The 14110-nt window shown below is 43.9% G+C and overlaps 1 protein-coding gene across 1 annotated transcript in view; it reads left to right on the top strand.

The window, feature by feature from the left end:
* Nucleotides 1-14110, top strand: part of LOC126253707 (neprilysin-4-like) — an 823274-nt gene that overhangs the window by 673324 nt on the left and 135840 nt on the right. Inside the window, exon 8 of the mRNA XM_049955239.1 lies at nucleotides 13199-13411. Coding sequence (XP_049811196.1) covers nucleotides 13199-13411 — 213 coding nt within the window. The remainder of the gene's footprint in view (nucleotides 1-13198; nucleotides 13412-14110) is intronic.

The following is a 14110-nucleotide window of genomic DNA, read 5'->3' as shown; positions in this document are numbered from 1 at the left end:
GCTATTCCCGCATTTTTGTATTTTTATACCTTCTCTGAACAAGCGAGCCGAAGAACCCGAGACAGAAGCCAATAGGCAGTTCGACGGAAAATCGTCGAGGAAAGCAAAACTGGCGTTCACGAAGGAAGTGTTAAAGGATCTATACTGTGTAGCAAAGGGAGAATCGCACAGGAAATGACCGCGGAGAAGCCCTCGGACGTTGGCGCGCCAGGTAGATATAGTCTGCGGCCGCGAGCTCGGCTCCAGTTCACCACCAGCAATGGAGGGTGAAGCTTTGACAATGCCAGCCACTCGTGCTGGCGAAACGTCAATAAAATCATCAGACGAACGTCGGCCGAAGAACCCGAGACAGAAGCCAATATGCAGTTTGTCAACAAGTGGCCACGAAAGCCTTAACAATTTTATTTTTTCCGACAGTTACTAACAAGGGAACCTCCCCATCGCACCCCCCTCAGATTTAGTTACAAGTTGGCACAGTGGATAGGCCTTCAAAAACTGAACACAGATCAATCGAGAAAACAGGAAGAAGTTGTGTGGAACTATGAAAAGTCCGCAGCTCGTGGTCGTGCGGTAGCGTTCTCGCTTCCCACGCCCGGGTTGCCGGGTTCGATTCCCGGCGGGGTCAGGGATTTTCTCTGGCTCGTGATGACTGGGTGTTGTGTGATGTCCTTAGGTTAGTTAGGTTTAAGTAATTCTAAGTTCTAGGGGACTGGTGACCATAGATGTTAAGTCCCATAGTGCTCAGAGCCATTTGAACCATTTTTGAACTATGAAAAAAATAAGGAAAATATACAAACTGAGTAGTCCATGGGCAAGATAGCCAACATCAAGGATGGTGTGAGTGCAGGAGCGCCGTGGTCCCGTGGTTAGCGTGAGCAACTGCGGAACGAGAGGTCATTGGTTCAAGTCTTCCCTCGACTGAAAAGATTACTTTCTTTATTTTCGCTAAGTTATGATATGTCCGTTCGTTCATTGACGTCTCTGTTCACTGTAATGAGTTTAGTGTCTGTGTTTTGCGACCGCACCGCAAAACCGTGCGATTGGTAGACGAAAGGACGTGCCTCTCCAATGGGAACCGAAAACATTTGATCGCAATGTCATAGGTCAACCGATTCCTCCACAGGAAAACACGTCTGATATATTCTATACGATACTGGTGACGGCATGTGCGTCACATGATAGGAATATGTTGTCGACTCACCTAACTTGTACACTTGGCGAATGGGTAAAAAGATTCTTCTACGTTGTCCGATTTAGGTTTTCTTGTGGAAGTGATAATCACTCAAAAAAAAAATGATGAAAACATAACGGACGGACAGATAATAATTGTCTGAAAATAAAAAATTAAACTTTACACTTGAGTGAAGACTTAAACCAAGGACCTCTAGTTCCGCAGCTGCTCACGCTAACCACGGGACCACGGCGCTTCTGCACTCACACTATCCTTGATGTTGGCTATCTTGCCCATGGACTACTCAGTTTGTGTATTTTCCTTATTTTTTCATAGTTCCAAACAACTTCTTCCTGTTTTCTCGATTGATCTGTGTTCAGTTTTTCAAGACCTATCCACTGTGCCAACTTATAACTAAATCTGAGGGGGGTGCGATGGGGAGGTTCCCTTGTAAGAAATGCGACCACTCTGATAGTAAATCACGAATCCAGTCCCACAAGTGAGACGATGCTCCATAGGCCCACAATTTGATTAGAAGCCGCTTGGCAGGGTGTGGGCGACGATGGAAGCAGGGAAGATGAAAAACACGCCTTCCAAGGTGTCTTCTGGTAGCTCTTGAAGTCCTCTTTATATGAGTCATCTGGTGACAAAAACTATTCTATAAAGACAGACGCTATCAAATATGCACGGCGAATGAATGTCTGAGTACGACACTGCCATTTTAATGTTTAGGACCCTTCAGGTTCACACATTACTTACTGGGCTTCATTGTCAATTCATTGTCAAATAGACCGTCAGCGTTGCTAAAGCGAAATGTAACCATCTTTTCCGTAAGAAACAACGGTTCAGCATGACGTCAATTGTAAGTTACTGTTAACAGTTTTCATGTCACAGGTTGAATATGATGATCAAGTGGCAGATTTCCTGACTTAATTAATGCAATATTGATAGATGAATGGGACAGATTCCAAACGGGAGACGGCCAACTACGTATGTTTGAGTGCAGAACGCATTCCTTTGTCTCACATAAACATGTGATAACATACATTTAAAAATTATCCATTATGTTCCGGAGTAACGACAAACGCCGGCACGAAGATGGAGAACGCAAGAGCAGAGAAAGCTGTGTGACAACATCAACCGATAGCCCGCTGACTGGGACGTCACCACAACAGGAGCGGCCTCTACAAGAAGAGAATACAAGAGCCGCTGCTGCCAGCCTCGGTCGGACAGGAGTAGAGCGTCAATAGCAGACCAGGACAGTAAAAGACGCACAGTAGCAGAGCCGTAATCCTAACTGTTATACTGACACTTGTGCCTTACATTAATTGCTTGAATGGACATTGTAGCGAAGGACATTGGTTATTTGCTTGTCGCCCATCGCTTGCGACAACTAATTGTAAACCAAAGTTAAGTATTGCAGCACCATTCCCCCTTTCAGTTATAGAACAAACGCAAGGATGGCTGAAATAGTGTTTAGTGTATCTGGGATTGTAAAACAGTTAAGATCCTTAGACGCCAGGAAGCCATAGGGGCCCAGACGGTATCCCCATAAGATTATATGTTGACTATGGCTATAAATACAAAATCAAATAGGGGTAATGCAGGAGTAGGTTTAATAATGAATAAAAAAATAGGAGTGCGGGTAAGCTACTACAAACAGCATAGTGAACGTATTATAGTGGCCAAGATAGACATGGACGATACATAGTTTGGACAAGAAGAGAATAGAAGCTTTCGAAATGTGGTGCTACAGAAGAATGTTGAAGATTAGGTGGGTAGATCACGTAACTAATGAGAAGGTGTTGAATAGGATTGGGGAGAAGAGAAGTTTGTGGCACAACTTGACTAGAAGAAGGGATCGGTTGGTAGGACATGTTCTGAGGCATCAAAGGATCACAAATTTAGCATTGGAGGGCAGCGTGGAGGGTAAAAATCGTAGAGGGAGACCAAGAGATGAATACACTAAGCAGATTCAGAAGGATGTAGGTTGGGAGATGAAGGAGCTTGCACAGGATAGATTAGCATGGAGAGATGCATCAAACCAGTCTCAGGACGGAAGACCACAACAACAACAACAACAACAATGCTACAAATATAGCACCATTCTTATCCATCATCTATCAGAGATCATTGGAGCAGCGGAAAGTTCCACGGGACTAGAAGAAGGCCCAGGTCATAGCAATCTATAAAAAGGGTAGAAAATCAAATGCACAAAATTACCGGCCAACTTCACTGACATCGATTTGACCGTTCTAGACTCTGCGAAGCTCATCTGCAGAAACCAGCACGGTTTTAGGACGCAGCGGTCATGCGAGACACAGCTGGCCCTCTTTGTGCGTGACATACAACAGGCTCTAGATACCGGCTCCCAGGTTGATGCCATATTTCTCGACATTCGAAAGGCGTTCGACTCTGTTATACACTGTCGCTTGCTCCAAAAAGTGCGCGCTTACGGCCTATCCGATGACATGTGCGATTGGATAGATACTTTTCTGACAGACTGGGAGCTGTATGTCGTCCTGAGCGGGGTGACTTCAACAGAAACAAGCGTAACTTCAGGCGTTCCCCAGGGCAGCGTGATAGTTCCTCTGCTTTTTATGATTTACATAAACGATCTGGTTGGTGGTATTAACAGCGCCATTAGACTGTTTGTCATGATGCTGTAGTCTACGGCAAAGTAGTATCACACGGAAGTTGTGAAGAAATCAATGAGGATTTGCAGAAAATTAATGCGTGGTGTAATGACTGGCAGTTATCTGTCAATGTAAGTGTAACCTACTGCGTATAACAAGGCGAAAATCCCCATAATGTATGAGTACAAAATAAATGCCCGGTCTTTGAAAGTGGTAACGTACGTCAAGTATCTCTATGTGACTATTCGAAATGATCTCAAATGGAATGATCAGATTACACAATTAACGGGTAAGGCGAACTGTAGATTGCGATTTATTGGTAGAATCCTGAAGCGATGCAAGCCTTCAACAAGGAAAATAGTTTACAGTACGTTACTTCGTCCAGTCTTATTGTTCGTCTGTATGGGACCCTTACCTGTTGGGTCTGATTGAAGACATTGAGAAGGTCCAAAGAAGAGCGGCAATATTCGTGACTGGTACATTTAGCCATCGCGAGAGCGTTACAAATCTCATAGAAAGTTTGAAGTGGGGCACTCTTGCAGATAGACGGCGCGCTAAATGGAAGGGGCTGCTCACTAAATTCCGAAATCCGATCTTCACCGAGGATGTAGAGCATATATTATTACCACCAACTTTCAAATCGCGCTATGATCGCCATTCAAAGATAAGGGAAATAAGAGCTCGTACTGAGGCGTTCAAACAGTCGTTTCTCACTCGCGTGATCCGCGAGTGGAACAGAGGGGGCAGGGAATATAACTTTGGCGCGAATTGTGCCCTCCGCCGCACACCGCTTGGTGGTGGCTAGCGGAGTATATATGTAGATGTAGATGTAGATTGTCGGTCTACTTTATTCTAATAAAAACCATTAATGTTATTTGAATGAATTGTTGTATAGCTATCCGAGAAAGCAGCATACTTTAGGCCCCCTATAAGCGGCGAGTGGGCAGGAGCCCACAGATTACACAGCTGGTCATGCTAAAGAAAGGATTTATTTGGTGCTGTGACCCACACCGCTGATACAGGCTTGACAGCAGTAGATCTGTTGTGTTCAAACTTTCTTTGACGGAAGCTTAGTAGAGGTTAACTACCTGGTGACATCATTAACGTCGGAGAGAAGGGGGGAGGGTGGGGCGTACGGAACGAAAGAGACAGAGAAAGAGAGAAAACAGATAGCGGGAGAGGCAGAAGGGGCGTAAAGAGAAATAAAATTTCAGCTGCAGCGTCCTCTTCTCCATCGTTCGTCTACGCCCGGTCCGGGTTTTATTTATGTAATCTTTTTTTCCGTCGCCCTGTACTCGCATGTGATAACTAGGTTAGCAGCTCCGGATTACGAGCTCGATGCAGCCCTCCTTGCATACAATGGAAGTTCCATATTAGATGAGGGACACTAAAGTAGCACTCGTAAAGACTTTTGTAATAAAAGTGGTAATGAGAGCCACACATAACGCACCCTTATTACACGAACTTTCCACACCCAGGCACCTAAACGGCGGTTCGAGTAGCTCACACCACCCACTGAGAACCACTCCTCTTAAATTTGAAACTGAGCACTTTCAGACAGATTGCAGCCCCAGAAGCTACTGCTTAACACGGTCGCTGCGTGTGGCGTCCTCTCCTCTCTATCCGGCCACACGGTTTTTGCACTCTACGTGCAGACCTACTTCTCATACACTGCACATGAAACTGCTGCACCCCCCTCACAGGCCCTATACTGCACTCCAAACAACCGACAGCCCTTTGTTAGAGTCCCTGTACCCGTCTTCCACGAGATCAGCGGCATCAAACTGGACCATTTAGCAAACTATCAGTGGTCAAACTAAAAACTACATTCAAAGAATACCACATGGTATGACAGAATGGTTATAGCGTTAGACTCGCAAGGACCAAGTCCTACCCTAATTTTTTTGCGTTTTCTCTAGAAATTTCTAGAAGCGACCACCGAGATGGTACTCTCTACACGACAAGACAGTTTTTTTACCATCCTTGGTCCAGTATCAGTTTTCAGTGTTCTTATCACTGATGGGAAATTACACACTAAGGTTCCTTTCTTTCTTATGTTTGTATGATAAATTATAGCAATCTGATTTAGTGAAATGTATAAGAGGCAGTCAAATCAAAATGAGGCAGATGGAAAAAAGCAAGTACACTGCTTATTATTCCACATGTAATCGCCATAACTCTCGTTACATTTATTCCACTGTGAGACAAGACGGCCAATTCCTATATGGAAAAATGTTTGCGGTTGCCTACGGAACCATGATTCTACCGAGGCGAGCACTCGGAAAAGCAAATCGATGATAACGATTGTCTTTCTTCAGGGTTCAAAAAGTATGGGAATCGCATAGGGAGGGATCACGAATGCATGTAGGTTGTGTAAGAACTTCCTGACGAAACTTCTGCAGCGTAGTCGAAACAATCTCGGCAACAAGTGCACCCGAAGTCGATTTGCTCTGAACGAATAGGTGCACATCTGGGTGCAATCATTGTTCCGTAGGCAACAGCAAATATTTTTCCTCAGAACCATTTACCGTCTTGCCTCGCAGTTGAATAAAGGTATTAACTGTTATGACAATTACTTTTCAAATAATAAACTGTTTGCATACTTTTTTTCATTCTGTCTCGTTATCGTTTGGCTGCTCCTTATATTACTATAGTCGGTGGCAGAAACACTAAGGCGAATGTATGTATGCCATCTGTTACCGTAAGTTACCATAAGCAGTCACCTTTTAGTCTGCAAGCCTTGGTTAGAGTGTTTTACCAAATCCTTTGCCTTTACAGGACCTGGCATTTGCTCCAGTCGCTGCAGATTCAGTAAACCACAAAACAGTCACTAATAGGTGATTACATATTCTTAGATTACCGTAAAGCGTTGGACACGGTACCACAAATCGAGCTGTTAACGAAGGTACAACCATATGCATTAGGTTCCCAGGTATGTGAGTGGCTCGAAAAATTCTTAAGTAACAGAACTCAGAATGCTGTCCACGACGATCAGTGTCCATCAGAGACAAGGGTATCGTTAGGAGTGGCCCAGGGCAGTGTGATTGGGTCGCTGTTATTTTCTGTACACACAAATGATCTGGCGGACAGGGTAAGCAGCTGCCTGCGGCTGTTCGCTGATCGTGCTGTGATGTAAGGGAAGGTGACGTCTCTGAGTGTCTGTAGGAGGATACAAGATGACTGAGACAAAATTTGTAGTTGGTGTATGATGAATGGCAGCTAGCTCAAAGGTAGAAAAATGTAAGTTAACGCAAATGAGTAGGAAAGTGTTCCAGTACAGCGTTAGAAGTGTGCATGTGGATTAAATATCCAGGCGTAATGTTGTATACTGGTACGAAATGGATCGAGCATGTAAGAAAGGCGAGTGGCCGACTTCGGTTTGTTAGGAGAATTTTAGGAAAGTGTCGTTCGCCTCTAAGGGAGGCAGATTGTACAACACTAGTGCGACCCATACTTGAGTTCTGCCCGAGTGTTTGTGATCGCCACCAGGTCGCATTAAAGGAATACATCGAAGTAATTCAAGACGGACTGCTAGATTTGTTGCCCGTAGGTTCGAACAACAATCAAGCATTACGGCAACGCTTCTGGAACTCAAATGGAGGGAAGAGAATCACTCGAGGAAAAGTTTTGAGAAAATCAAGAGAACCAGCATTTGGGGCCGACTGCTGAACGATTCTACTCTGACGCCAATGTCTATTTCGTGTGAGAACCACGAAGATAATAGTAGAGAGAATAGGGCCCGTGTGGAGGCACACAGGTAATCACTTTTTGCTCGCTCTGTTTGAGAGTGGAACAAGACAGAAAATGACCAGCAATCGTGCCACACACTGGACGGCGGCTTGCGGAGTACGCATCTGGCTGTAGACGTAGGCGCAGAATACGACACACACACACACACACACAAAACACACTATATGTATACTTCACATTTCATCAGTAGCAAATCAATGATGTCTAGTTTTCATTTTGTGCACCAGAGTTTCCATTTTCTTGCATTTAAAACCGACTCAGCATCTCTCCATGTTGTTGTTGTTGTGGTCTTCAGTCCTGAGACTGGTTTGATGCAGCTTTCCATGCTACTCTATCCCGTGCAGGCCTCTTCATCTCCCAGTACTTACTGCAACCTACATCCTTCTGAATCTGCTTAGTGTATTCATCTCTTTGTCGCCCTCTACGATTTTTACCCTCCACGCTGCCCTCTAATGCTAAATTTGTGATCCCTTGATGCCTCACAACATGTCCTACCAACCGGTCCCGTCTTCTTGTCAAGTTGTGCCACAAACTCCTCTTCTCCCCAATCCTATTCAATACCTCCTCATTAGTTATGTGATCTACCCACCTTATCTTCAGCATTCTTCTGTAGCACCACATTTCGAAAGCGTCTATTCTCTTCTTGTCCAAACTATTTATCGTCCATGTTTCACTTCCATACATGGCTACACTCCATACAAATACTTTCAGAAACGACTTCCTGACACTTAAATCTATACTCGATGTTAACAAATTTCTCTTCTTCAGAAGCTTTCCTTGCCATTGCCAGTCTACATTTTATATCTTCTCTACTTCGACCATCATCAGTTATTTTGCTCCCCAAATAGTAAAACTCCTTTACTACTTTAAGTGTCTCATTTCCTAATCTAATTCCCTCAGCATCACCCGACTTAATTCGACTACATTCCTTTATCCCCATTTTGTTTTTGTTGATGTTCATCTTATATCCTCCTTTCAAGACACTGGCCATTCCGTTCAGCTGCTCTTCCAAGTCCTTTGCTGTCTCTGACAGAATTACAATGCCATCGGCGAACCTCAAAGTTTTTATTTCTTCTCCATAGATTTTAATTCCTACTCCGAATTTTTCTTTTGTTTCCTTTACTGCTTGCTCAATATACAGATTGAACAACATCAGGGACAGGCTACAACCCTGTCTCACTCCCTTTCCAACCACTACTTCCCTTTCATGCCCCTCGACTCTTATAACTGCCATCTGGTTTCTGTACAAATTGTAAATAGCCTTTCGCTCCCTGTAGTTTATCCCTGCCACCTTCAGAATTTGAAAGAGAGCATTCCAGTCAACATTGTCAAAAGCTTTCTCTAAGTCTAAAATGCTAATAAAGTAGGTTTGCCTTTCCTTAATCTCTCCATAGTGAGTGATATTTTGAGCTGAAAGAAGATATTTTTATCCATTACAGAGTTTTTGCTCAGATTTTTAACAGGAAGAGAAACATAAAAGTGTGAAAACGTGTTGTGAAAGGTGTGTGCAGTTTTTGACAGGAAGAAAAACGTAATAGGAGCACAAAGAAATAAAGTTGCAAAACTCATTCTAAAAGAAATCTTCCAATGTACCAAGAAAATAAAGCAGAAAACAAAGAAAAAGGAAGCAGAGGAAAAAGAAAAAAAATCTATATTGTACTGTAATGTTATCTTTACAAAGGGCAGAAGTGTTTTACTATTGTTAAGTTGCCTCAATTTTTTTTACCAAACTTCTCTTCGTTATTATCTAACTAGTCCTACGTTGTTAAGAACGTACTTGCATTGCCCAACAAATACTTTCAATAACCTTTTTTAAAAAATTTGCTTTCGTAGATCGCATAGTGCTTATTGTATGTAAACCACTGATCGAACAGAATTGAAGATTACACGATTTGCTGCTCCATATATTTTAACTATTCATTAATGTCCACCTGCCATAGATTGTACAATATTACAGATTGATGATTTTTTGACTTGGTTGCTATGGTGAGGAACATTGTCGTATTTTTGTATCATTTTAAAGAACAATGAAGCACTAGATGAAATCTCCTTGGCCTGACATAATACTCAGTAACTAAATTTTTGAATTACCTCTGTACATTGCATAGCACTGAAAAAAATATGGCGAGGGAAACGAACATACGTGTTTCAGAGGAAGGTATCGTGACAACCAGTAATGTTTCGGGTTATCACATTTACGAGGGCTACTCGGAAAGTAAGGACCAATCGGTCCCGAAATGGAAACCACAGTGAAAATGAAAAACGTTTTGTTTGCAGCCATTTGTTACACGTTCCACCTAGCTCTCTACATAGTCAACACTCCGACTGAGACACCTGTCGTAGCGATGTACCAACTTCCCAATACTATCGTGATAGAAGGCAGCCTCCTGAGCTTTCCGACAATTTTCTCTACTGGACTGCAGCTCGTTTGTGCCAAATGTTGTCTTCACGCCAACGGTTCGTGTGAGCACATATCAACATCAGAAGGAGCCACGTCTGATGTCAAAAACGCGGCAGGGGCGTGCAGCCAAGAATTGTCATGAGGAAGGAAATGCATGACAGGTATGTTAGGCGGGGTTGCATGAAATCAGGCGAAACGTCTCAGCGGGCACCCATACTTGGTGGGCGACACTACTGCTCATCTTTAAGCACTCACTGCGTGTTCAGTACAGAAAAGAGCGATGTGACGTGCTCAACGGGAGTGCTAGAGACTCTGTCCAACACATCTGTTCATCGAATTTTCACTGTCGTTTCCATTTCGTGACCTATCGAACCTTACTTTCCGAATAGCCCTCGTAAATTTGATAATCTGAAACGTTACTGGTAGTCATAGTACCTTCCTCAGGAACACGTATGGCCGTTTCACTCGCCATTTTCTTTTCAGTGGTATGTGGAATGTGTACAATGATAATTCATAAATTAACTTACTCAGTATCATGGCACGCCAACGAGGTATCATCAGGTGCTGCGCTGTTCTTTAAAGCGACACAGGCACGTGACGAAGTTTCTCAGCATAGCCACCAAGTCTCTGTAAACAAGGGTCAGAATGTTGCACAATTGTTCAATGCCTCGACCGTAGAAATCCCCTCCTTGGCCACAGAGCAAATCGAGAACCATCTTTTGGCATTGTGAACATCCTCATCGTTGGAAAATATCTTTCTCCCCACATATCTTTCAGCTTTCCGAAAAGACGGACATGGCTTGGTGCGGAACCTGACTTCCCAATCAGCATCACCCACATCTGTGCGGCCTGTGTTAAACTGATGGCATCGTTTCACTATGGCTGCACGTGGCATAGCGTTTTATCCACCTACCGCCAGAGTGACCCGGTGTATCTCGGTGCACTTTACGTTTTGTCCACAAAAATCACATTGTCCCGCATATTCAACTTTGGAATAAGTTTTCAGGTGCTGCGCCACTTCACTCCCGGACTGTGTTGCACCTGTTATCCGTATCATAGCAGAACTGTGTGTGCTAGAAACTCCAAACATGTACTATCTTCTGACAATGTGCCATTTTTCTTGTTGGGTGTGGGTGTGGTGTCACAAGTTTAACTTACTTTCTGAAATGCCTACGTATCAGATGTAAAAGGTTTGGAAATTAATGTTCAGAAAAACCGCCATACGTTTCTAGAGTTGTAAGAATACCATAGGCTATCACAGACTATCATTAAATATGCGTAGACTGTGTTAATTTTTCTAGTAGCTTTGGCCACTTAAGGTCGTACCCACATTATCTGTACGTTAGGTGTGTCACATACCCATCGGGTGTTGCCTCATAAAGATCGCTTTCATTACGTTTGCAATCAATGTATTACTAGATTTCTCTAAAAACCGGAAACTCTCAGCCATCTGGAAACCGAGTGAGGATATATAAACGGCCAGGTAATCTCCAGGATATTTTCTTTCTACATATTTAACCTCTTGTCTGTCGGTTAAAAGTAAATATTATTTATAGCAAAAGTGAAAGTGTCAATTTTTACTTCAGGTTTTTGTTCGCAAATTGTTGATTTGTAAAGTGAAACAGGGGGATGTTGTAGTAAAAGTAAAGAAAACAATACAGCTTTACCTCGCAACGCTAGAAAACGCAATTTCCTCAACAAAAACCGCATAACAAAAATATATCAAACATCGGTTCAATACTTTGTCGAACTTACATAAAAGATGATTCTGATATTCATAACTAAACTTAGCGTTTAGCCGGCCGCTGTGGGCGAGCGGTTCTAGGCGCTTCAGTCCGGAACTGCTTTGCTGCTGCGGTCGCAGGTTCGAAATCCTGCCTCGGGCATGGATGTGTGTGATGTCCTTAGGTTATATAATTACGTAGGCTTCCGCGGCCAGAGTCAGTCGACATAAAAGTTTTCTGGGTTTGGTACCGCGTCATAATGTAAAAACTACTGGTGCTATAGAAAAACCAACGTTTCGGCCACGATTGCAGCGGCCTTCTTCTGACCCAGTCATTCTTAGGTTAGTTAGGTTTAAGTAGTTCTAAGTCTAGGGAATTGATGACCTCAGATGTTAAGTCCCATAGTGCTTAGAGCCATTTGAGCCATTTTTTCGCGTTTATCTGTTATAACAGGAAACACTTGGCATATATATATATATATATATATATATATATATATATATATATATATATATATATATATGTGTGTGTGTGTGTGTGTGTGTGTGTGTGTGTGTGTGTAATGTTTGTGCATGTAAACTGTACTTGCACCAAAAGTAATTGTTTTGTTTACATAAAAGCGCAGAAGTTACGCAATCGACTTTTATTTCTTATAAAATGCAATTTGTATTGTGTAAGGATATAAAATGCATAGTGGAGTAATAGTCAATGATGTGCTGTGCTGTGTTAATGATGTGATGTGCTGTGCTTCGACTCCCAGTTTCTCTGTTACACATTCTTTCCCTTCGCATGCTACCATTTAGAACATAATTTACTTAGTGCACCTGCACTACCGCACCGTAGTTTTGATAGATCCTAACTCTACTAGTTTCTAATCATAGCGTGTAGGCTTTCACGGCCGGCGTCTTCAGTAATTAAAACTTCCGGGCTAAGAGGCCGTGGTCCAATAGTAGAAATACTTCTCCCTGACGTTTCGTTGCCAGCTGCGGGCAACATCATCTGAGGTGAGTCTACGACTGACTCACCTCAGATGATGTTGCCCGCAGCTGGCAACGAAACGTCAGGGAGAAGTATTTCTACTATTGGACCACGGCCTCTTAGCCCGGAAGTTTTAATTACTCTACTAGTTTCACTCCCCAATGAGAGCGTCTTCAGTTACACCTTCAGATGTTCCTTGCCTGATGGCAACACGTTAAAGTTTGAAATCTCTGCTCAGCGCCACCACTAACGCAAAATGGTGCAAGCTGGGTGCTTATCCTGCTTACAACATTCTGTGTCGACGACTGTGCTGACCGGAGTTTTGAATCTCTAACATGTTGCTGTCAGGGGAACGCATACCCAAAGGCGCTCTCGGTTGTAGAGTAAAACTGGTAGTAAAGCAAGTAAGGCGCTACAGGTAGCGGTTTCCAAAAGGCCCCTGTATCCCGGGTAGGGATGCCTGCGTTTGCCACGTATGCCCACCCCGTCAGCTCGTAGCCCGCGCCGCGGACTGCCAGCCTGTGAACTCTCTCCCCAGGTGGACCAGGTGGCTCCGGGCATCAGCGAACGCTACCTGCTGGACCCCTCGCGCTTCGCCACCGAGCTGTCCGAGTACCGGCGCTACGTGCGCGACATGGTGCACGCGTTCGAGAGGCGCCTCGACAACAGGGTCGAGCCCGAGGACGACATGGAGGCCTTCGCCGAGGGCTTCGCCGACGAGATCCTCACCTTCAGCACCGAACTAGCCAAGGTGAGCCGCTGCCTGCCGCGCCAAAGCTGGCCTCAACTCCAAAATAATCTCCAAATATCACAGTCGCGAATAAAAAACACTCACCCACAGAGTGCAGAATTTGTTTCTTTTGATCACATAACATATTATTACACTACTGGCCATTAAAATTGCTACACCAAGAAGAAATGCAGATGATAAACGGGTATTCATTGGACTAATATATTATACTAAAACTGACATGTGATTACACTTTCACGCAATTTGGGTGCACAGATCCTGAGAAATCAGTACCCAGAACAATGACCTTTGGCCGTAATGACGGCCTTGATACGCCTGGGCATTGAGTGAAAGAGAGCTTGGATGTCGTGTACAGCTACAGCTGCCCATGCAGCTTCAACACAATACCACAGTTCATCAAGAGTACTGACTGGCGTATTGTGACGAGCCAGTTGCTCGGCCACCATTGACCAGACGTTTTCAGTTGGTGAGAGATCTGGAGAATGTGCTGGCCAGGGCAGCAGTCGAACATTTTCTGTATCCAGAAAGGCCCGTACATGACCTGTAAATGCGTTCGTGCATTATCCTGCTGAAATGTACGGTTTTGCAGGGATCGAATGAAGGGTAGAGTCACGGGTCGCAACACATCTGAAATGTAACGTCCACTGTTGAAAGTGCCGTCAATGCGAACAAGAGGTGACCGAGACGTGTAACCAATGG

This window comes from Schistocerca nitens, chromosome 4 (assembly GCF_023898315.1).
Source record: "Schistocerca nitens isolate TAMUIC-IGC-003100 chromosome 4, iqSchNite1.1, whole genome shotgun sequence".
Taxonomy (NCBI): Eukaryota; Metazoa; Arthropoda; class Insecta; order Orthoptera; family Acrididae; genus Schistocerca; species Schistocerca nitens.
The sequence above is the reverse complement of the archived record's forward strand: the minus strand, read 5'-3'. Positions and strand labels throughout refer to the sequence as shown.